At 42.6% G+C, this 24,628-nt stretch overlaps 1 protein-coding gene and 1 long non-coding RNA gene across 4 annotated transcripts in view; one reads left to right on the top strand and one right to left on the bottom strand.

Annotated features, from left to right (window-relative positions):
- The window catches only part of LOC148883607 (prospero homeobox protein 1-like), a 34,605-nt gene extending 25,574 nt beyond the window's left edge, over positions 1–9,031 (top strand). For both annotated transcript variants that reach the window (XM_089021595.1, XM_089021596.1), the window contains exon 5: positions 7,676–9,031. In XM_089021595.1, coding sequence (XP_088877721.1) covers positions 7,676–7,861 — 186 coding nt within the window. In that variant the 3' untranslated portion in view covers positions 7,862–9,031. The remainder of the gene's footprint in view (positions 1–7,675) is intronic.
- LOC148883606 (uncharacterized) overlaps positions 1–9,158 on the bottom strand; it is a 101,581-nt gene extending 92,423 nt beyond the window's left edge. For both annotated transcript variants that reach the window (XR_016118426.1, XR_016118427.1), the window contains exon 1: positions 9,025–9,158. This is a non-coding gene — a long non-coding RNA (uncharacterized LOC148883606). The remainder of the gene's footprint in view (positions 1–9,024) is intronic.
- Between the last annotated feature and the right edge of the window lie 15,470 nt (positions 9,159–24,628).

The following is a 24,628-nucleotide window of genomic DNA, read 5'->3' as shown; positions in this document are numbered from 1 at the left end:
TGATTTCTGATTTCCTTTGCCATTTCAAATTCAGTCCTGAATGCTTCTAAGCCTCATCAGTTCAACTACCGTTGAGCATATTCGTGACTTCCAAAGTCTAAAGTTTCTTGTCTGCTTGTATAAAAGTGAGAAAAAGTCATTTTTTACAAAGACCAGGAGGTCATTGCATGATGGGGATACAAGGTTTTGGGGCGCAATGTAGAGATACAAGAACACGCAGTCAAACATCACAAGAAAGGCACATTCAGTTACGGCCTTACTTAACCATTCTTCATGAGATTCTAAACATCATTTTTGACTTCCCAACTGTGTTATTGTACAATACCGGTTCCTTTTATCACATAAATTCTGCTTGCTTCACCAACAGAAGGACAGAGCAAAGTAGAATTAGTACAGGAGAAAAGAAGAAAAAAGACAGTTGAAAAGCTATGGTGTTCCCCAAGGCTCAATCCCAGGCCCAGTCTCGTTCAATGTAAAAATCAATGATGGATAGATGGAGAAGAATAAGACCTGTCAGGCAGTAATGATATCCACTGTGCTGAGAAGGAACAAGAAGGGATGATGGGGACAGGAGTGCGACTGCTTCCTGTGTGATTTTGACCCTGTGCAGCCATTGACTCTGTGAACCTTGGTAAGCAGCGAATGTGACACCTCTGCTCAGTCTCACACACGGGCAGGAGGCACACATACACACAGACGCAGAAGCGCCTCAAGGGTTAGGCATTCTCAAGGCTATCAGCGGATCGAGGTTGGCTGATGTTTGCTCAGCTTTAAGGCCCCTTTCCTGTCCCAGGGCTCACCGAAGACTTTCTGGTGAGGAACTGAGGCGAATCTTGTCTGGAGACAATGTAGCAATTGAGGGTGAGCGTACATAAAAAACAAGGACTCAGCACTGAAGTTGGACTCTTCATTCGTGGCCCGAGTCTTATCAGTGGTGGCGGACGAACACAGCAAGGGGCAGAAAGACAGGGGACATGGGTTTTGTTTGTCCAAAGTGACAGTCTGGGCCAAGGACTTATCAAGGCCTTTGTAGATTATTGATCAGAAAAGATATGGGAGGCAAAGTGGACTATGTGTTCTTGTGCGTGAGAGAGTGTGTGCGAAGGTTCGGGAAGTTCTGCTGTGACTCAGTGCAACCGGGCCTGTTCAACTTTCACTGCAACACCATAACGCAATAACGTAAAGTTGTGAATTGGCTAATGATGATTTTGCTATCGCTAGGTCTCGGTCCGCACATTGAACGACTTAAAAAAGTTCAAAGCATTTTTAGCAGGTTTCAAAATGTTTCACCCTAAAGCCAGACAAACATTGCCGATACAAATCCCAAGTCAATAATCAGTCCCTGCAGAGTTGACGAACATACAGTGAGCAAAAATGCCATGGGAAGCGTGAGTATTCCCAGCCAGAGTTAGGGTTAGGAATTAACCTGGCTGGCCATCATCAGGGTCTGTGTCATGTCCCTGAATTTCATCCTTCAAGGCTATACAGTACACAAACACTCACATATACCAGCACGGCCTTATCTACCAGGGTCTTGTCTTGTTTGGTCAATGCTGTGCAAATAGAAGGTGCAATACATCTCCTGACAGTTCCCAAAAGCAAGGGGGAGAAACACATTGAGCAAACAAACATCCAACTCTGAGTCACTAAAGAGAGAGGAGATTTCTCAGGCTACGCTGAAAGATAGTTACTCACACAGACGTACACACACACATACACATGTCAGGTGTGTAACAGTAGCCCCAGCATGAAGGCTTTCGGTCCCCCCGGCTACCTTTCGAAACGTTTGTCTAAGCAGTCTTAAGACAGAGTACCGCGGTTGGAGTGAATAGCTCCCAGCAAGCCATCCACAGGCTCCTATTGTCCGCCGTCATATTTTATTATCTCATCAAAAAGCAGGAAATCCGATTCCCTTTCTGGGAAAAAAAAGAGCTTATCCTTGTGTCTCAAAGCAACCTGTCACGAGAGAGAGGAAAGGAGGTTGAGGGGGTTGGGATGTGGGTGAAGAGCCGTTGAATGAGAGTGATTAACTGCCTGGTCGGAGAAGACCCCTCTTTTTCCTTTCATCTATCTTCCCCGCCATTCTTTTCCCTTTGATTAGTATTTACCCAACAAGCACCGGCTACAAAGATCCGCTCAAGTCGTATTGTTACGGTGTGGCCTCCAGCCATATCTGGACTTGGCAATTGATCAAGAGAGAATATGGACTACATGCTATGGCCATGGATTAGGGTGGATGGCATTGGTTGGTTGGTCTTTGTGCTTAACTTCGGTGTGGTTCCCTTTGAAGGGGACTGCTTCTGTACCCTTGATACTTGACCGATACAGCCAAGAAACGCTGTTTTACCCTGCGATCGTTCATATCAAGAGAGAATTTGGGGGAAATGCATTCAAGGATTTGTGGAAAGGGGCACACAACGAGACTCTAGACTTGACAATCAAATATTTTGGTCTTTCAGTCTTCTTTCTAGCCAAGGAAACTGCTAACCCTCCAGCCTGTCCTCAGACAGAAACGGACAGGTTCAGATTGTCCTAAAGAAAACAACTTTATTGCACTTTGTGGCGACAACAGCTTGTCAGTGGGGTGGCAGACTGCTAATGTACCGCTTTCAAACTCTTGACAGAATGACACAGCTTGGGAATACCATTTTGGTTCGAGAGAACAAATAATTGCCCCAAGAGCCCAACAATTCATGTCGGTTGTACCATGAGGGGTAGGGACTAAGTATTTGTATACTGGTACTCCATTTGCTAGTGTACCTGAAAACGTACAAACGTACAAGTTTCTTCAGGTCTGTAACCTGATAACATTTTCGATCCGGCAAAAGGACCCTTTTGGCCCCTGCGGGACAGTGCTGTTGTGTCACAAAAATACTGCTATATGCATTGCCAGTCGGATTTTTAAGACTTTGTACTCTCAGTTACCTTGTTTGCCTTTTCGTCTCCTCACCGCTTTGTGCATCTGTCCTTTAATTTTAGGCACTTGTTAAAAAGCCCTATGAAATATGTATGAAGGATTGTGTGCCACGCGATTGGCCCCATTTAGCGGACAGCAGAGCGAATGAAGCGGCCACACCGGATAATCCCCCACAATGCCTTTGGAACAAAAGCCCAACAGCTGACCCAAGAGAGAGTGATGAAGGGGAAAGGGGAAGGGGGGCAGGGGCGGTTCATGGCGAGGGTTGCAAACAAACAGTTAAGGCTCGACGTTCTGAGGCTCATTACTGCCTGACAAAGATTTTGTTTGATTTTTGGATTTTAAAATTGTACCGCATTGTGAAATCTGTTGACACTTTCTCGCCGTTTTGAAACACTCACATCATTTTTTTGTTGTTGTGAAACACTTATGAGCTACCATAGACCAGACGCAAGTCAGAATGTAATTCTGAACTGACACAAAGTGGGAGGAAAAGACATCTTGTCACTCAGTCACCTTCCTGTCTTTTATAAAACCTGCCACGTAGAGTAGGCTGGTGATGAGAATAGGCAATTTAAAGAAAAACGGGAGACTGAATGTTTTTGAACAAACGAGGCAAAAGCTACAAGGCAAAAATGTCAAGGAACATCTAACCGCCGACCTTTCTCATTAATCAGTACCCAAGAAATAGCTCTGAGTTTCAAAAAGGTTAGTGACCCTTGCGGTAGACATTGAGTGATCGATGATTGGTGCCGTAACACACTTAAACCTTGCACACAACACCAAAAACAATTAAAAAAAACACATTGTACAAGAATAATTGTTTTGTCACATTGGTCCCTGTATCCTCAGACTTTTCGCAGCCCCTCGCCATCGCTACTTCCGACCCCCACGCCGACACCTCCCTTAGTCAAGAGGATCTAAAATACCAATACCCTTTTCTCCTTGACATTGCAATCTCCTTGTAGTCAGCGTTTTACTGTCCTTTTATAGTCAAAACGTCAGGAGAAATTCCATGCGGCAATATTCTTAGTAATGCGGCACTACCGGCGTGGGGTCGTCGTCACCTAACGCCACCGAAACAAACTGTTATATTGTCATTTTTATACAGGGGATTTTGGGCTGGAGGGGGGCTTCTTATTCACAACTGACCTTTCACATTGATGCGTATACATTGTACATGGGCACAGGCTAACGGGCTACGCAGCCTCCATTCATCACATGGAGGGGGGCGTAGGGAGCAGATTGTCGTCCCATGTGTGTGATGTGCGCACAGGCATGACTGTGTGTGTATGTGTGTGTGTGTGTTTCCAATGGCCGCTAACCTTGCTGTGTCCTGAAACTCATGATGAGTATCTGCAGGACACATCAGGGGGCACTGTAAAGTATTCTGATGTATTGAGTGCAGATGAAGCAAAAGTAGTCACATTTAAGTACAGATACTTGTGTCGAACGAAAAATAAACAAAAACATGCTAAGGAACAAAGAGCGCTAAAAGTAGCACGGATTCAATACCTGTATTGAAGTTAAATGACCAAAACGTGAAATGTACTTCAGCACAAACGGAAAAAATACATTTTGACTTACTTATAGCAATTTTATAAACCTGTTTTGATATAAAATACATTGTTGGCTAGCATAGTTTTCATACCTAGAACAAAAATGAAGTTGCTATCGGGCTACCTAGCTAGCTATCCCGTTATCTAGCTTGCTATCTATTAGCTAGCGATCTCATAGCTATCTATGAGCTATCTAGCAAGCTTTTTACAAATTTCAGTGACTTCTGGGTTGAGTGAACACTGGCGCGTGTGGCTGCCGCTGCTTACCCACAGGAAAAAAATATCCTGTGACTGTAAAGTGACCTTGAGATTTTTGAAAGGCACTTATAAATTACCTATGCTTGTCTTACTGTAAAGGGTCCTTGAGAGCTTTGAAAGGCACTTAAACTGAAATGTATTATTATTATTATTATTAGCAAAATGCTATTAAGCTAGCTAACGGCATTCATGTTACAGTTCCCCTGCGTTAAGTACATTGAAAAATCCCTTCCAAAAATGCTCTTAAGCTAACAACGACTGAAAACCAACCTTATCCGTTAGCATTTTCACATAACAGAGAGAGATGTATGCCTTCTTGTCATTTTGAGCTACCGCCACAGCTTAAGGTACAATTGTTGACTATAATGACAATTAAGTAGTTGTCCTTGGATACTTATGTGTGTGTATGCGCTAAGCAAGGTGGGCCAGAGGTGGACGAGAGTCAGCATTATCCGAACAGGTGACCCCTGAAGGCTTCGTCGCCCTGACGCTGCGGTCAGGAGGAAGGAGACGGAGCCAAACGGCGGCCAGGCGGGTGTATGAGCGCGCAATATGTCGCCTCTATCGGCGTACAGGATGTGTCATCTCCTTGGCACAAGGAGGTGTGTGCGCTTGTGCGGGCGCATGTGACAGCGTGTTGGCTGGCAGGAAGGTGTCGCGGAGCCTTGCCAGGCGTGGTGTGGCTGAGCGCCGCTGTCAGGGACGCTAAAGGGTCTCCCGGTTCCGAAAGCATTTCGTACTTCCTCTTTCGATGGCACCTCGGTGACACGAGGCTTTTTTGGGGGGGGTCATGGGTTTTGTGTGTTCGTCTTCTAAGACTTCCAGAACGGTTCACTTGTGATTAATTCAAGAACTTGGGAAAAATATAACGGCCTGCTATATGCCGATTGTTCAAAAGCTATTGTGGGAAAAAAAAGTGTTATGATAAATTCAAAGTAAGGCAAATCCAATCCAATCCAAAGTTTAACTCATTCACTGCAATTCACAAATTTATTCGGGAATTGAAAATATGACGTAGAGCGCCATTCCCGAATTTGTTCTTTTTTTTTCCTTGTTTAGGTGCCGATAAAGCGCTGGCCAGACCTGTGGCAATGTCTTTCCCTCCAGAAGGGGGTGGCATTTCCTTTTTTTCCATGTTATAATAATAATAATACATTTAATTTCTCAGCACCTTTCAAAACTCTCAAAGACACTTTATAAAATATCCTGTAACTATAAAGTGTCCTTGAGAGTTTTGAAAGGCGCTTCAAAATGAAATGTATTATTAATTATTATTATTATTATTATTATTATTTACAGTCACGGGATAAGAACTATTTTTTTGTGCGGGTGAGCAGCGGCAGCCATTCGCGCCAGTATTCACTGTTAGCGCTTTGTTCCAGTTGTTGTTAAAGCGCTATATCAACCAATATCTATCGATTGTATTTTGTACAGCTGCCCCCATTTCAAGCTCATATAACTGCAGATCATTTAGGAATTAACTCTTTTTTTTTCTGATGAAAGAAAAGCATATTTTCAACTATCTTTTTCCCTTCCAAAAGGGGCAGCATTGCCTTTTTTTTCCCATGTTAGCACTTTGTTCCAGCTTTGGCCAATATGTATGTATTGCATTACATTTTTGACAGAAGCCCTCATTTAGAGCTCAGACAACTCCAGAGCCATTTAATTTAAGAATTAACTCTATTTTGTGCTGATGAAATAAGAGAGTCTAAAGTTTCTTACGCTGGATTGCATGTTAATGTAGTCCTAAATGTCAATATTATGTGGCTCCTGGAATTCAAGTGACAATGACAAAAACCCTGGCACTGGAGTCGACACAATTTTGCACAATGTATGGCAGTGAATGAGTTAAAAAAAATAGTATTTTTTTCTGTAATTCTCCTTCAGTACACTATGAGTCCACCACGGGGTCACAGGTTGTTATTGTATTTTATTTTTACGGTGAGACATAAAGATGTCATGCCGCGGAGGGAAGTGGGCGTTGTGAGAACATTTGCAAGGAGTTGCTTTTCTCAGGTGGAAGCTTCCACTCACTTTTAAGGAAGTCGAATCGCAAGATTTATGGTTTTATCATACGCTAAGATCGGATCGGTGTAATTGTGCCGATAAAGCAGCAACGACAATAGCCAATGAGATCCAAAAAAATGGTCGTGGCTCTTATGTCACTTTTTGTCCCGTATTCACCTTCTAATAATTCAGGAGTAGAAACTATGATAAATTACCTACAAAATGTGATCTGAAAATATATTATTCAATTTTCTATGCGAAGAAAAAAATCTCAAATCGCTGCAATCTGTATGAAATTGTATGATTATTATTATTATTGTTATTATTATTATTAATAATAATAATTGAGCAGATGTAGGCAGTCCATCAGCTATGCGTCTTCAGTTGATCTCATTCAAGACATCTTAAAATCTATTAGCTGGCTATCTTGTTATCTAGCTGGCTATCTAGCGATTTAGCTAGCTACTGTATCTATTAGCTATCTACAGTATTCGCTAGGTATTACCTATCTACAGTATTCGCTGGCTATGAGCTATCTATTCGCTAGCTATTAGCTATCTATTCGCTAGCCATTCGATATGTATTCGCTATCTATTCGTTACCTAATAGCTATCGATTCGCTACCTAATAGCTATCTATTCGCTAGCTAATAGCGATCTATTCACTAGCTATCTATTCACTAGCTAATAGCTATCTATTCGCTAGCTATTAGCCATCTATTCACTAGTTATTAGCAATCTATTCGTGAGCTAGCTTGCTATCTATTTGAGTTAATTCCAGGTTGAGTGAACGCTGGCGCGAGTGGCTGTTGCTGCTCACTCATAGAAAAAAACATCTTGTGACTGTAAAGTGACCTTGAGAGTTTTGAAATGCGCCTATAAATGAAACGTATTATTATTATTATTATTATTATTATTATTATTATAACTTGCAGGTCCCGGATCGCTTCCTGGAGGTGGCCGAAATCACGCTGCGGGAGTTTTTCAACGCCATCGTAGCGGGTAAAGACGTGGACCCGTCGTGGAAGAAGGCCATCTACAAGGTGATTTGCAAGCTGGACAGTGAAGTTCCCGACGTTTTCAAGTCGCCCAACTGCCTCCAGGAGCTTCTACATGAGTAAAGCGATTCTATTTTCTTTTTTCACTTGAACGCTTCAATACGACCCCCCCCCCCCCCCCCCCCCCCCCGCTGGCATCCATGTTTTTTTTTTTTTTGGTGAACGTATGAAGTAGCATTCCCGAATTTGAAGCTTCGACGTCCGTTTCCTGGCGCTTTTGTGTTGCGGTTGTTGTTGCTTTGTGTATTTTTTTTTTTCAATGAACTGAAAATTGGAATCACTTTTTTTGGGGGGCTGTTTTTTTTTGGGGGGGGGGCGTGTGTGATGAAGTGAAAAAGAGATTCCAAAATCGCGGTCCACTTGGGGCTCCTAATCCAATGAACTGCGCTACCCCCCGTCCCCCTCCCCCATAGACTGACCGTACTGCACAAAGAGAATAAGGAACTCGACTGGACGTAGTAAGTCATCCAAGTCCGGACTGGTTTTGACTACTGACCTCTAATATCTTGTTTTGAAGTGTTTTCAAACCCCTCCAACCCCCAGCAAGTAGGACATTGTGTTTATCGGGTGTACATTGTTATTATTATTACATTATTATTATTATTATTATTATTGACGACATCTTTTGTGTATGATGATTTGATTATTTGTCATCACTGCTTTGCTGAAAGTTGGCACTTGAAGATTTTTTTGTTTGTCCCCTCTTAAAAAAAAAAAAAAAAAAAAAAAAAAATCTAAATAATAATAATAAATTATTCCTATCAGGAGAATTGAAAACGTTTAGATTGTGGAAGATTTTTTTTTTCGCTGATTTATTTGGAATTTTGGTGGTTGGCGATTTTAGTATGGAGCATGATATATTGTTTTGTTTTTTTTTTTTTAATAAAACGTCCTGCACTGGGCCAGTGAGACTGCGATAAAGCTGATTTTTGTTCACCTTTACATGGCTGAATATTGTATGGATTTTTCTGCTGGTTGACAAGTAGCGTTTTATTATTTGTATTTTTTTTAATACAAGCACTATTTTTTTTTCCACCAAGAAGCGCAAAAATAATTGTTTTGATTTAATTTTGCTAGATAATATGATCTCAATAGCAGCTGATACTTGAATCAATGGTGAAGAGCGAAGCACAGTGTTGCCGATACAATGCATAATTGTCTCACACACACACACAAAAAATGAAGTAGGGTCATTAAAGCCCCCCCAATCCCACTGCAATGCTCACCTGCATTTATGTGATCCGGGTCCACTGGGGAAGGAACAATATGAGGTCGAAGGTGAGCGCGGGGGGTGTGGGCGACTACAAAGAGTGCAGACAAAAGCCTCGCAACCCCAAAATCTTCCACGCCGGGCCTCCGTCGCTTTTTCGACCACTACGGAATAGACGAGAAGATATTGTAAAGGCAATAAACACAATTTATTGATATCATTTCGCTTGAATAATTGTCCGGATTCCGATTGGTTAGGGTGACCTGAAGCTTTGGTTTGACAGCTTGTTTGCGTTCGGGTGAATGTCTCCCCCCTCCCCCTCCCCCGATGTCATTGTGGAATTATGAAATTATCCAAGCACCATTTTTTTAGGTACAACGGCATGGGAAACACATCCAGAAAAATTTGGGTGTGTTTTCTGCACTATAAGGCGCACCTAAAAGAAAAGATTTTTGGACCAAGCGCCTCATAATGCGGTGCGCCCTATGTATGGAAAAGCTTTCAAAATATGTCATGCGTTGAAGTTGCGCCTTATATTCCAGAAAATATGGGTATTTTAACCAAGGAATTTGGAACTTTATATTCAAACGGGATCACACGTATGACTCATATTTTTCCTGCGTTAACCAATTAGCATTTTGTGGAAATGACTTTCGACCAGTTCCGATTATGGGAAAGTGTGACCTGTCGCTTTGCCACTTTTTTTCGATAAAGATCCATTGATTGTTTTTCAAAACTACCAAACTTAAGCTACCTTTACCTTAAAACGGCTAACTTTGTCTGCAGGTGTCATACTAGGCAGGCCCCCGGCACGTCTACAGAAATGACAATGGATCAAGAGGGAATGGGGGGGGGGGTTAGGTTGCTTAACCTGCTGACTTTTCCGAGCCGGAACAAAAGCCAACAAAAAGACGGAGAGCAACTCCCTTCATTATCTCCCTAGACGGCCTTCTTCTTAAGATCAGGCGAGTCAAACATATTTCTCACTCTGCCCCAAACGTCTCAAAGCAGCAGCCGAGGGCTAAAAAGTGTCAAAAACAAAAGAAAAAAGGAAAGAATACTCCAGTGAATTTAGTTCCACACCCTGGTGCTTCCTGGCGCCTCCTTTCAAAAGCCCTAAAGAGGTCTCAGCACTTAAAAAAAGATTTTGCTTGAATTTTATCATGACATGACGAAATGCCATATTTTGTCTTTTTTTCTAAAGTATTCTACAGTACAAATCAACAGGGAAATATACATATACAGGTAACATCCGACTTACGACCGAGTTCCGTTCTGACCAAACGGTCGTAAGTCAAAATGGTCGTAAGTCGAAATACATTCAAAATATTGAATAGAGAGTCGTAGGCTCAATGAGTGGCAAACTCCCCCCTCTGATGCCATCACACAGTCGATTGCTGTGCAAGCGTGAGATGCTGGCTGGCTGGCCAAAATTGTTGTACGCGTTGCCGGCCTGCCAGCTGGTTGCGGTGCCAGGCGTAGAATTAAAATTGTAAAAATTGTAAAAATAGGGTCTGGAGGTCGTGGGCGTAAATACGGGTGGTCGTAAGTCGAACTGGTCGTAAATTGGATGTTACCTGTATATATATAAAAAAAAAAAAACAACGTAATTAATTCATTCAAGCCAGATGTGCAAAAATGTGTCTACTCCAGTGCCAGGGTTTTTGTCATTATCACTCAAATCCCAGGACCCACACAATATTGAGTTTTAGGACTACATAAACATTCAATGCAGCGTAAAAAAAACCCTTAGATTCTCTTCTTTAATCAAGAAAAAAAAAACAGTTAATTCCTAAGTTATATGGGTCTGGAGTTATCTGACCTTGAAATGGGGGTGGCTGTGGTTTTATATAGCGCTTTAAGAACAGGTAAAGCTGGAACAACGTGCTAACATGGACAAAAGGCAAATACTGCCCTCTTGTGGAAGCAGAAAAACTTTGCCAGAGGCCATAGCCAGTGCTTTATCGGCACCCAAACAAGAATAAACAACCGAATGGCGCTCTGTCATATTTTCAACTCCCGAATAAATAATTTGTGAATGGCAGTGGATTAGTTAAAATTGTTGAATGAGTTGTTTTTCCTAACGAATTCTGTGCTCCTGTTACGTTGAGTTACTTACAGATTAAAAGCGGTTTTCTACCTTAGTTTCTCTCTTTTTTGAGGAGGAGGTGGAGTTGGGAATATTGTAAATAACGTTCAGGTTAAAAAAATAAATTACATGTATAGACGTACAGTTTTTCTATGGTCAATCAAATGGGGTAGGAAAAACATGGGTTGTCAGAAAAAATGAAAAAAAAAATAATGTTTTTCATGCCTTTATTTGGAGTGGGGGGGCAGTGGCGACAGTGCCCTTCAAGTTGCACCAGCATCCGTTGACAAAAGCCCCAAAGACACTAAGCACGCTTTCTTTGTAAGGCGTCGAAAAACAACAACGAAGGAGGATGGGGGGGGGGGAGGTTGTCAATATGAGGGTGGTACATTTATACAGGAGAGGTTGATTTTATACCGTTTTTTTTTTTTTTTTAAAGGACAACCGACATCACTTTTTTGTTTCCTAACAGACATCAAAACATGTTTAATAGCATCTAAAATACCCAAAACACGCAGTATCATATTTTTTTGTCAAATGCAAAATACCAATAAAAATGAATTAAAGTGTCCAAAATTTGCAAAAAATGAACCCGGAAGTGGCCAGTTTCAGAAGGTCCCGCCCCCTTGGTCGTGGTCGTATCACCACAAGACGTCTTGCCTTGCTGGAGAATCAAAACAATGGCTTCAGATTCGGAGAATATGCTTGCTTGTTACACATCCAGTTAGGAATATGATTGAAATAGTTCTGAAGAGGAAAGCATACGCTTGCAATCGATTAAAGAATTTATTCCGTGCCATTTTGAGGCAACATTAGGGGGGGAATGGATCACCAACAAAGAGGCAGAAAATGGCGACCAAGCTCCGTGTGAGGAATTAATCAGCCAGTTTCCACAGGCTGATAAATTCCTTACACGGAGCTTTGTCGCCCTCTTCTGCCTCTTTTTGGTGCAACGCGAAGTTTTCATACCAAACAAGTACAGCAAAATGCATTGATGTGATGGAAGGACTGCTACAATGTTTCCTTTTTTTCGGTCAGGGACGTTCCTTCAGTGATGTAACGTGAGGACTCGTCACCAACTCAAAAACAAGACTTCCGGAATATTCAGTGCGAGTCTTAAAATGTAAAATATAGCTATATGCGGTGGAATCGTTGTAAAAAAACGCTCAGTAGAAGTCATTTGACGCCATTTTACAAATTATGGACACAACTTGTCCGGAGACGTCGGTTGTCCTTTCACCCTCTACCGGGTTACTTGTGATTATTTTTTTTGCGTGTGTGTGTGAGAGAAAAGGCCGATTATGAGAACCTGTGAACCAGTTAGTGACACAATTCTCAACGCGGACCCCCCCTTACACCCCAAATCTCACCCCCCCCCCCCCCCCCTGGGAGTTGCCATCCTGACATGTAAATGACTCTCATTAAGCACTCGGGGATGTGCATGCGTACGTGCGTGCATGCGTGCGTGCGTGTCGCCATCATTTCCTCTGATCCCTTTGCTGACCTGCTTGAAAAGGATTTTGCCCCCCTACCACCACCTTTTATGCTTTCACTCGTTAATCTTTTTATTATTATTATTATCATCATTATTATTATTATTACTCACATTTCTTTTGTAAATATTCATGAGTTGGACTTCTAAAGTGAGAGCCTTTGTATAATTTAGCTAATATGTTCTGTAAATAGTGTTTTGTTGTGGCTGTTTTATTTTTTGGGGGGGTGATATGATGTTGATACCATTTTTATGATTATTATTATTATTATTCTAGTGCAGTAAAGAAACACAGGTTGTCAAATACAAATCATATTCCATGATGGCTGCTTTTTTGTGGGGGGGTATTTTTTCTGTTCTTGGTGTGCATTATGTCATGCAGATTGTGTGTAATTTATTGGTTTAATTTATCCTAATTTATTCAATGTTGGGTTTTTTTTCCAACGAGGGAAGGCTGGACTGCATCTCATTAAGTAGATTCAGTTTTTATTTGTTTTTTTAAATGAATTAATCCTACCTAAAAGTGATTTTTTTTTTAATGTATAAACACCGGAAGGGTTTTGGCAGCTAAATGGATATTTTCAAATGTTTTTTCTTTGTTTGCTGAACGGGGGCTGAATATAGGCTACAAAGCTCAAAATAGGTTTGAAGTCGTTTGGTGTTTTCTCCTGAGAATCTTCTTTTTTTTTAAACTTATTTTCTCCCCCCCCCCCCCACCCCTCACTTTGCACCCCCTTTCTTAATGGCTTTGTGACGGTCCAAACACAACCAGTAGTCAAATTGCCTTTCGTGCCTTCTTCACCCTCTCTGAAACTGAATGTATGTGCAGTGTATATGCAAGCTTGTGGGGAGAAAAAAATATGAATAAAAAAATGGAAATAAAAATGAAAAACTGACATGGTTGGTGGTGAGTTTTCTTTTTTATTTATTTTTTTATATATAGATTTTAACGCACACCCGGAGAGTATTTCTGGCTGTGCTGTTTAAAACAGAGGAGGCCACATTGGACGAGCTAAATTATCACAATCAACAACTGGCGGTCCAGACAAATTTTAACTCATTCACTGACCGACCATTCACGAATTTATTCGGGAATCGAAAAAATGACGTAGAGCGCCATTCCTGAATGTGTTCTTTCTCGTTTGGGTGCCGATAAAGCACTGGTCAGACCTGCTGAAGTTTTTTTCCCTTCCACAAGGGGGAGCATTTGCTTTTTTAGTGCTTTGTTCTAGCTTCAGCTGTTGTTAAAGCACTATATAAACCGATGTATATGTATTGCATTGTATTTTGGACAACCGCCCTCATTTCAAGCTCATATGACTCCAGACCAATATAATTTAGGAATTAACTTTTTTCTGATGGAAGAAGACAATCTAAGGTGTCTTACACTGCATTGAATATGTATGTTGTCCTAAAAGTCAATATTCTGTGGGTCCTGGAATTCAAGTGACAACGACAAAAACCCTGGCACTGGAGTGGACACATTTTGGCATATGTCTGGCAGTGAATGAGTTAATTCCGTTTTTAAATTTGCCTTGGGTGTCACGAAAAAATTGTATCCCTGAAATATTTTCAATCCGTTTTTTTTTTTTTTTTCATTTATAAGACATGTACTATTTGTGTGCATCATTTACCGGTTTACTCATCATGACCTTATTGTACTTTCCACCACGTCAGCCCGCTTTTCGGATCCTCTTCTTTCCTTTTGTTCTTGTCCCACCGCTTTTACTCTTTTTCTTTTTGCTTTGATGCTCATTTTTGGAGTTGCTTCTTTTGTAAGTCTTTGCTTGGCTCTTTTAAGTCATTTCCCTCTTGTCCTCCACCTCCCTCCCTCGCTCCCTCCACCGCTTTTGCCTTTACCGGAGGCGAAAGCAGCTCCTTAAGGTTGGGCTGAGACAGCATCTTTGTACAACAGCGACCGTCTGCTCTGTAATCAAATACCATCTGTCGCTGCATCTGAAGACTCCCTCTCTCGCCTTCTACGCTCACGCACATACCACATCTGTGCTAGTCACTCCTGGACGATGTGTGCACACTTGCGCGGCTTTTATTGCCCGTGGACTAACAATCCTTCCACCTGATTCATTTCTTGGCCCCGGCAGGGAGGAAGCGGCCCGGAATCACTTTCCTGTTTTGTTCCACCGCGGGGGCGGTTCAAAGGTCATTGTCTTCAGGTATCCATGTTTGTTCTGTGACTTGTGTGTCAGCAAGACCTTGGCTGTTGTATCAAACGGGGAGATAGCGGGCTTTAGCTTCTCAGTCTTAGATCAACAGCCGACTATCTCAAAAGGCTACTAGCCTTTCCCAATGTTTGCCCAATGTTTGTCCCTGCTCCGGCACAGAAAACGTTGACACGGTCCCCAAGGTCCTCGGCCCCCAGCTGACGCCAAGCCTGCCTTCCCCCGGCACTCACTTATCACATGCTCGGGTTCAAGAACGTTTTTCGATTCGCCACAGAGTGCTCGCGTGGTGTCTGAGGAGTACTTTTATGTGATGCGTCACACAGTGAAGGACTAAAACTAATCATCAGATAGTAGTCGTTATACGACCATCTCACAGAAGAAAGACTATGAAGTGTTTAGTTCTGGGAAGTAAGATTTTCCTCGCAGTGGTACCACATAAGCCCATAAATTAAGCCCCCAATCTAAAAATAGCAGATAGCCCGACCTAATGCCAGAACTCTAACCCTTAGGGTGCCACCTGATACTAATACCCTGACTCCTAAGAACCACCACACACCAAGCGACAAGGGCCCATCTTTGGGCAATAGGCGGGAACATTCTGAATTGGTTAGCGGGAGTCGGACCTAGAATTGAAACACGGTACCTCTGCACTGCGAGGTCAACACGCTAACTATTGGATCACCGGGTCGCACACAGTACTACATTACAGTATTTAGGATTTTAAATGTACCCATGTCTAAAAGTAGTGACTGTCTCGCAAGTTGTGTGGCGTTTTGCACCCTTGATCCAATGCCCCTAAATCTACGTTCGTCACCAAACGCAAGGGATGCTGGGTAAACCTATCACCGCAAAGGAAAATGACCAAATCCTAATCCAAAGGATATCTTCTGACCAAAACTCTAAACCAAAGAGTACCACGTCACAACTGGTGTCTCAAAGTTGCTCATGAGATTATTGTGGTAAGGCAGTTCACACCCATGCATCAAAAATGATTGATCTTTATGTCCAGCTGGTTTTCTTCACTAAGATGCTGACAGATGACCTGGATTCAGTCCCGTGGAACTGCACACTATCTACCCAGCATTCCACAATAATGATAAGACAACCACATTTGCGATTAAACCCGCCACATCTTGTTTGATATGGATGTCGAAGAAACTGCTCTGATGTTCCGCTCCGGAGCCACCGGCACAGTCTGGGATTAACTGTTGGCTGGCAGCAGTGGACACCTAGTGGTCAATATGTGTACCTTAGACTCAATGTCTGATTTTTTGTGTCTCTCTTCTAGTCCCCCCTTGTTCATTTATCGCCTTGTTCTTTCTTTTTGTGCTCACTTCTGCGGCGAGGGTGTGTTTGGTTCCTGGAATTGAAAGATTCCAGTTGGACAGATTCCCCTCTCTCTCAGGGATGGAAGGCTCAGATGCAACCAGAGCCGCGGAGGCTCAAGAGAGGAGCCTGGGAAAGGAGGAACAAAAGGGGGGCGTCCGTCTCTAGCCGTCACCGCCTCTGCACCTCGTCTCTGCTCTCTTCTTCCATCCCTCGGTCCACTTGCCTCTCTTCCATCTCTCCACTGGCCAGAACCCCAAATTAAGACTTCGGACAGGAATTGGACTCGCTCAAAAGGGGAGCGAAACTGGGTAAGAGCGAAAATGAGAGCGAGAAAGAGAGAGAAGGAAGTCCATAACAAGCCAAGAGGAGCAGTCCGACAAAGCCTCCGTTGTTGGATGGCAGGGCCCCTCTGTCGCTCGGCGAGGAACTGTCACTGTGTCAACTTGGATCTCTTGTTTGCCACACAAACAACCCCTCACAACCCGCCACCCCCCAAAAAAAACACTAATGAACATACACACACAAACAGGCGACATGATTGGACGCTCACCCTGAATTTTAGAATGAAACGATACAACAGACAATGAGTCTAAAAGTAAATCCAAGTTTTGGCTTCCTCTACACCAAAACCCGAGTTTAGTAGATCCAAGACAGATGGCACTCGGGGCAAAGCTGGTCTGGGATTTTGTGCCTCCCTTTCCGCGGCTCCCTCTAGGACACTCTCGCTTTTAATAGCCATTATTGGCATTCTTTGCCTCTTCCAACCCCCACCAATCAGAAATCACAGAGGCCCATTATATTTCCTATTGACCCATTTGGCAAGGTTGTTGGGGGGGGGGGGAATTGAGGACTGGATTAATTCGCAAGCAGTTGATAATCCCATAATTCGAATGTTTTAATTACTTTAGATGAACAGAAGGCATTCGAGCAAAGGCTAATCTCGGAGACATAATGGGTGAACAAAAAAAAAAGGGGGGAGAGACAGGAAGAGATTTGTACTCCTCCTTGAGCCCCTTCACACACATACAAAAGCGAGCGAGCCGAGTATTAAAGTTTTACCACCTGTTATGCGCAAGCGATTAAAAGAGTGGCACTCTTGGGATGAGGTTGCGAACTGCGTTTGTATGCGATTGACGTTTCTGGACAGATACGGTGGCACCGCTACGTACGAAATTAATTGCTTCTGGTAAAAAAAAACAAAGGAACTAGAAAAATGTGTATGTAGAGACGCCTTTTCAATGTAAATTCCCTAATCCGTTCAAACCCTCCATAAAATTCAGACTTAAATGGTTTCCAAAGCATAAGAAATGCACCAAAATATGCAACAAATAGATGTTACGATTAGATGATTGCACCACAATTGAAATTTGAGCAAAACATAAAAAAACTAAGAGTCTTCTTCTTTTCCTTTCGGCTTTTCCCTTCAAGGGGTCGCCACAGAGAATCAGTAACCTCCATCTTCAGAGGTATGATACGCATGGTAAAAATAATGGTCATATAATTTTGGATTGGACTGGATATGCCTTTATTAGTTTCACAGTGGAGAAATTTACATTTCACAGCAGCAAAGTGATTTTAAAGTAATTTTTAACTGCATCCTCATCATTTTTGCCCTGTTTCATTTCATGGTTTTTGCCTGCCGTTTTGTCAAAAACCGATCCAAGGATGTTTACATTTACGGTAGGGCGTTCAGTCGTATGATCTGTCATTTTCCATTTTATTTTGCTTTTTAACTAACATTTGGTTTGTCTTTTGCAGTCTGACATCTCAAGAGTTGATCTACATTTGCCAAACTGAAACATACCTTGAGAAAACCGCCAGAAACTCTCCCCTAAATCAACCGTCTAAAATCAAACTTCTGACTAAAATACAGAAAGCACACAAAAAGTCATAAATATGGATAAAAATGAGCCTGTCGCCGCAGGGAATAATCATGAATATATTTTTACGAGCGACATATTCGCCCTACTCGGCTCTCTCCGAGCCTACAATTGTCAATGACAACACACCCTTCCTTGTCAATCAGGCGGTGGGACAAAGGCTGCTAAACCAAGGCAGATGACCTCATGCCTGGAGTCAACCAATGGCTCTTAACAGCGTTGCCTTTTGTGTCTGGGGCTGTTTTTGTTTTTTTTTTCCCGCTGATGCTGCTAAGTGCGAAGAATCGCCTTGTTGCATCTCATGGGAACATGGCCGATGCGCGCCAGCCAGCCATTCGCTCTCGCACATCCGCAATCATTCGCACATACACACATTCCCTTGATCCTCGGCCTGGAGCCGGGAGTGAGCCTTAAGACAAGGAGTGACAACCAGGACAGCTGCAGGGGCTGGAAGCCAGTCTTACACCCAACCCCGCCGGCACCTCGACCACTTCCCCACCACCACCATCACCACGGGGCCTTCAGCCAGCCAAACAAGCCATTGTTTCTGGCTGGGCCTTGTGGAATTTCATTTGTCATGAAATGGATACAGACATGGGATGAGCGCAAGGCTCATTCTCCCAAAAAGACGCCGCCATCGCCGTGGCCGCGGCAGCCGGACTCGCGCCACTAAACCCCCCCTCCCCACCTCATTCTTAACCTTCTCATCCTGCTCGCCTCAAGCACTCAGCTCTCAACTATAAATAAAAGCCGCCTTCTACAAGGTGGGGTGGGCATTGTTTTTCAAATATGATGTTTGAAGAAAGAAGGGAGGGACACAATGTGATGGGGGTGCTTTGTGCTGTCAGTTGGGCTTTTGGTCGACATGCTTTAGGATCTTCACTGTCTCAGGTTCCTTAACGGACATCAAAAAGATGAACCGTTTCCTGATCACTTGTCAATCAATCGCCGGTTTGTGACAGCGTCTGCTCTCAGACGCATGACAACTGTCCCCGATCTTCTCACCTTGGCGCTAAGCTCTGCGCAACATGTTGCGTCTCCGGAGGTTTTCGTCACGGGTTAACTGCAACGAGAGACTTAAGGGTGGGCAAAAAATAGCCAAGACACTAAGACCACCGTCGGCCACGGGGCGATAGATCATCTCTAACAGTCCGAAAAAGGGTTCATGGGCATACAAACAATGCCTCGTTATCTCCATCAAGGGCATTCCTTGGCACAACAAAAGTACCATCTCTTAGTCCCCTCACTGTATTTTCCTTTCCCCCCCCCTCCCTCCTCATTCTCCGGCCAGTTCCATCAAAGAGCATTCCAATTCCAGAGCCCCTTAAGCCCTTCACTCAGGGCTTGTCTATGGAACACGGCATGCAGACAGTCATCTTAAAGAATTGATTCACGCCGGTATCCAAAGCCTCGGGGGAGACGGCCTGCCAAGATCCCCGACACAGGCGCCACTCGTGAGGTCCAGGTACACGACAGCTGTTCGATGATAAAGGCAACAAAAATGAGAGGCACTCGGGAGGGGGATGCGTTGGGAGGGGGAAGATGCAACCCTAGAGTGGTCACCTTGGGCCATTTGGTGCCACCAGTCTTCAGGGATAACAAAGGCTTGATATCAGTCATAGGGGTGTGTTTGGGGTGAAGCTTCAGATAACCCTCGACTTCATAAGCATCAGATGCCATCAGGATACAATGGCCTGGTGACCACATGGACCGTAACTGAGTCAAACGATGGATGACTAGCCCATAAACCAGGGGTGTCCAAACTTTTTTCAGAGGGGGCTACATTTGGTGTGTTAAAAATGCAGGGGGAAGCCAACATTGGCTAACATTCTTTACATAAAACAGCAAATACATTTCAGGGAGCCATTCTTAGTTTAACTTCAGAAAATTGGTGGGCTCATTCAGGGAATGAGCCCTATACTGATTTGCTGCCCCTAATTGAGCCTCCAGATGCCAGCACTTAGCACACGAAGGCAACCACGATACAGCCCAATGTCATTCTACATGCGGAAGAGACGTTATTGATATTATGACAGAGGCTGCGGGTCGGATGAAAATTGACCACGGGCCGCATTTAGTACCTGGGCTGGATTTTGGACATGTATGCCATTGCTCAAAATCAATCAAGATTGTAAAACTGCTAGTAAATGTGATTCGGTGGTGACCACTTAAAGGTATACGCAACTGCCTGTCCTATGTTTTCTTGGCTACCCTTTCCCTCCCGCAAGTTTTGAACAAGGCACCTGCAAGAAAATGAATCACTGCATCTTTAGGGTACATCTCAAGCCTATAAACGGAGGCAAGTCCTCGAAACCATCTCTCATCTCATTTTCCGTACCGCTTATTCCTCATTAGGGTCGCGGGGGGTGCTGGAGCCTATCTCAGCTGTCTTCGGGCACAAGGCGGGGGACACCCTGAATTGGTTGCCAGCCAATCGCAGGGCACACAAAGACGTACAACAGTCACTCTCACACTTACACCTAGGGACAATTTGGAGTGGTCAATCTGCCTGCCATGCATGTTTTTGGAGTGTGGGAGGAAACCAGAGGACCCGGAGAAAACCCACGCGGGTCCGGGGAGAACATGCAAACTCCACACAGGGAGGCCGGACCGGGACGCGAACCAGCGACCTCTGCACTGTGAAGCCGGTGTGCTAACCACTCGACTACCGGGCCGCCCCTCCTCTAAACCAATTTTCGCAAAATCTCACACCACAAATGTCCTGGGTTTAATCCAGTAGGACAGTCTCTCGAAATGCAATGCCCCAGTTACAGCTGTTGACCGTGAGAAATGGCAAACTTGACAACACCGCGCCATTTTCTTCCAAGGATGATCATCTCGTCAGCACAATTGCTGCTGAAGGTCACGTGAAGGAAATGAAAACCCCGTCCCAGAAGTAAAGCCGATGTTGGGATACGACGGATGTAACCACACAAATCAACCGCAAAAGGAGACAGCTAGGATATTGCTTCCACCTCAAGTGTTTCCATAAAGTCCACTGAACCTTAGTAAGTCTTAGCAAGTGGCATCATGCTTCAGGAAGGTCGTGAACCGGCACGTACTCTGATTTACGATAATACCATCTAGCCCGTCATCTATCATAAATAAGCCATTGAATAAACACAACGAGGCTCGAGTCGAAGCGCTTCTAGCCCTTGTTGTGCTACCATAGAGAATTTTGAATAGCTTCGGCATCACCTATCTTCCTGTTACACGGGAAAGGGCCGGACAGAGACGAGGAAGAGAAGGAGGCGGAGAGCGGTGGGAATTTAACCAAAGCAGCTCAGGAGGGCCCTCATTATGATATTAAACAAGATTTAATAAGTGAGAGTGATTTGATGAGGTGATTATCCAGACCCATTAATCAAGCAGGTTTCTGTCCGTGCCGTAAAATGGCACATCTTTCCCCGCCTAGACCGAAAGCCTCTTTAGACGCTGAGCTCCTTACTGTGCTACCGCTGCTCCAGAAACCAAACAAAACACACACACACACATTAAAAAGGCCTATTATATCTCATCTCTCAAGCCCGGCGGATATTTTCATTGCTCACTCATCCCACCTCCTCCCCGCCGCCGGTCTGCTCTTGCGGCGCATCTGATAAATTGAACTCCTTAACATCTGGGTCAGAACGCAAAGTCTCATCAGAAGGAGTTAAGAGTGATAACTGGCTGCGATAACGAGAAAGCATCTGTTGGCTCGAAGGCTTTTGGTAGGAGAATAGAAGGAAGTTGCGCTTGACTCCACTGGGTATAATGACGGGGAGAAGAAAGGTGCGTGTGTGTGGTTTGCAGAGAGACCACAAAGTAAAATAATTCTCCGGTCTCGAAAGAAATTACCAATCACATCAAGATGTGGAACTGCCGCAGCTTGGAATTGAAGCGGATTTACATGGGACAGGAGATTATCGTCAATGGATGCTACAGCTTCGTGTTTAGTTTCAACATTTAGCTTGTAGCAAACACGCACGTGTGCGGTCTTACTCCGTTATGATGTCCTGATCCACTGGTCAAAAGGACGCTTTGGTCTTTCATCTAGAACTGCTTCATACAACAAAGAGGTTGCCGAAAGTGCTTAAAATTGAATGACTGTGTGTCTATTGTGTTATGTTACATTATTTATTTTCTTTTTTTTGTTGTTTTGACTTCAAGATGGCACTGCGAGAGTGGCTGCCTTTACAGAAGCTCCAGTATTTTGTTTTTCTACATCTTCATTTCCTCTTCCTTTGATCCCTTTGCAGCTGTGAAATGTAAATTTCTCCACTGCGAGACTAATAAAGGCTAATCCAATCCAATCCCAGAAATTCAAAATGAATAGCCACCTAGCTAGCTCTCGCTAGCATTTCGCTTCATGAATGCTAGTACATTTTCTTTCACAACCAAAAACAGAAAATACTGTTGTCACGCTCTAAGGGAGCTTCTTCCTTCATGACTATTGTCGCGTGCGCACTTGTGGAAGACGTGACATTGAACATTATCATTGAAATGAAACATGGAGACGGACCGCCTCCCTGAAATATTTTAAAAGATCAAGTGGAAGAAGATTACTTTAAAGCAGGCCCAGCGACTGAGCTTTGAGAGGGCAAAACGTCAGACAGGGTTAATACAATAAGCACCAAAAAAAATGATGCAAGAATGTGTTTTGGTTTTTTTTTTTCTATCAAATATAATCCGGAGATATGAGGCCAAACCAACCTGGGACATAATCCCAAGGAGAAGGTCATAGACGCGCTGGTACACGGACTTTCTTACGTGTCTCAAACTAGCTTGAAATAATCAATGGATCATTTTCAAGAGGTCATCCTGTGCTTTTCGGGTCGACTTCAATAGAAGAAGAAGACGTTTGATTACTCGAAGAACAAACGTGACAAAAAACATGGCCGCCGTGGATGCCGACTGTGGCCTTGGGAAGTAACTTTTGTTCCCTCTCGCCGCCGTCCGTGCACCCCTCCGTGTTATCCGTGCAGCATAATTTGAGTAAATGACAGCAGAACATCTGCTGCGCATAAGAGAGAGGCCAACACTTTAACATGCAGATGTCTCCCTCCATCTGCATTAATTCAATAATTACCGCCATGGAGGGAGGAGGGATATGAGGGCGAAGCGAGAAATCTTTTTTATAGCTTAAGACAATGTTATCGGTGCCAGTTGGTAAGAGGGGGGCGGGGGGCAAAAGGGAGGCATGAGCGTTTGTGTCTATCTGCTTGTTGGACTTTTGTGAGAGGAGGGCGAGATGATTACACCATTTAGCCAGAGCAAGCTGTCACAACAGGGAGGATGGCGCTAATTCCATTGTGCCCTTGGTGAGTCACGGACGGACTCCAAGTGACCAATCGGGCCTTCATACCAACACTTGGCCCGCGGGTCCCTTCTGAACCCGCTTCTCTCATATTTTTATTTTATTTTTTTTTGTGGTGGATGACTAATCTGTGTGCCCGTAGGCGCGTGAGAGGTACGTTCAAGTATGCGTGAAGCACTCCGCAAGCTGCATGGAGAAAAAAAAATATGGCCAATTCTATTTCATGCTTTATAATAGCGGTTTTGGATGTCGATGGGTAGCCGCCCCCCAAAAAATTTGGTTCACGGACACACCAATGGCGGGACAACCAGGACTTTGAGGACCCCAAATCAGACGCTATTTTGTGTCACGGCTTTTGTTTATTTTAAATATATCTGTAGATACAGGTATATATAGATATATACGTGCACTTTGGATAAATTACACATTAACGGATTATCGGAAATTAGCATGTCGTCCATCAAATAGCATACCAGAGTGTGCACTACGTCTCAAAAAAGGCATACTAAAAAAGGTACATTAAAAAATGAAATGAAATTAAATAAACAAATACTGTACATACATAAATAAATCCATACATAAATAAATACATAAATAGATAGATAAATAGATAGATAGATGGATAGATGAATAAATAAATATAAAAAATATGAATAAATATAAATAAACAAATGCATAAATAAAAAATACATAAATAGATAAATACATAAATAGATAAATAAATAATACATAGATGGATAAATAGATAGATGATAGATAAATAGATAGATGGATAGATAAATAAATGAATATAAACAAATGAATGTAAATAAATATAAATAAATATATATAAATAAATAAAAAATACATAGATAAATACATAAATACATAAATAAAAAATACATAGATGGATAGATAGATAGATAAATAAATAGATAAATAGATAAATAAATGAATATAAACAAATGAATGTAAATAAATATAAATAAATATATATAAATAAATAAATAAAAATACATAGATAAATACATACATACATAAATAAAAAATACATAGATGGATAGATAGATAGATAAATAAATAGATAGATAAATAGATAAATAAATGAATATAAACAAATGAATGTAAATATAAATAAATATATATAAATAAATATAAATAAATATAAACAAATATAGATAAATATAAACAAATATAAACAAATCTAAATAAATATAAACAAATATAAATAAAAACAAATATAAATAAATAAATAAATAAATAAATAAATAAATAAATAAATAAATAAATAAATAAATAAATGGTTGATTGAAGAAGCATCAGTGCCGAAATAAAGTCAGACTCACAAATAAACAAACCGACATCCATCCGC

Source organism: Hippocampus bargibanti, linkage group LG19 (genome assembly GCF_051943395.1).
Source record: "Hippocampus bargibanti isolate YZ-2025 linkage group LG19, ASM5194339v1, whole genome shotgun sequence".
Lineage (NCBI taxonomy): Eukaryota > Metazoa > Chordata > Actinopteri > Syngnathiformes > Syngnathidae > Hippocampus > Hippocampus bargibanti.
The sequence above is the reverse complement of the archived record's forward strand: the minus strand, read 5'-3'. Positions and strand labels throughout refer to the sequence as shown.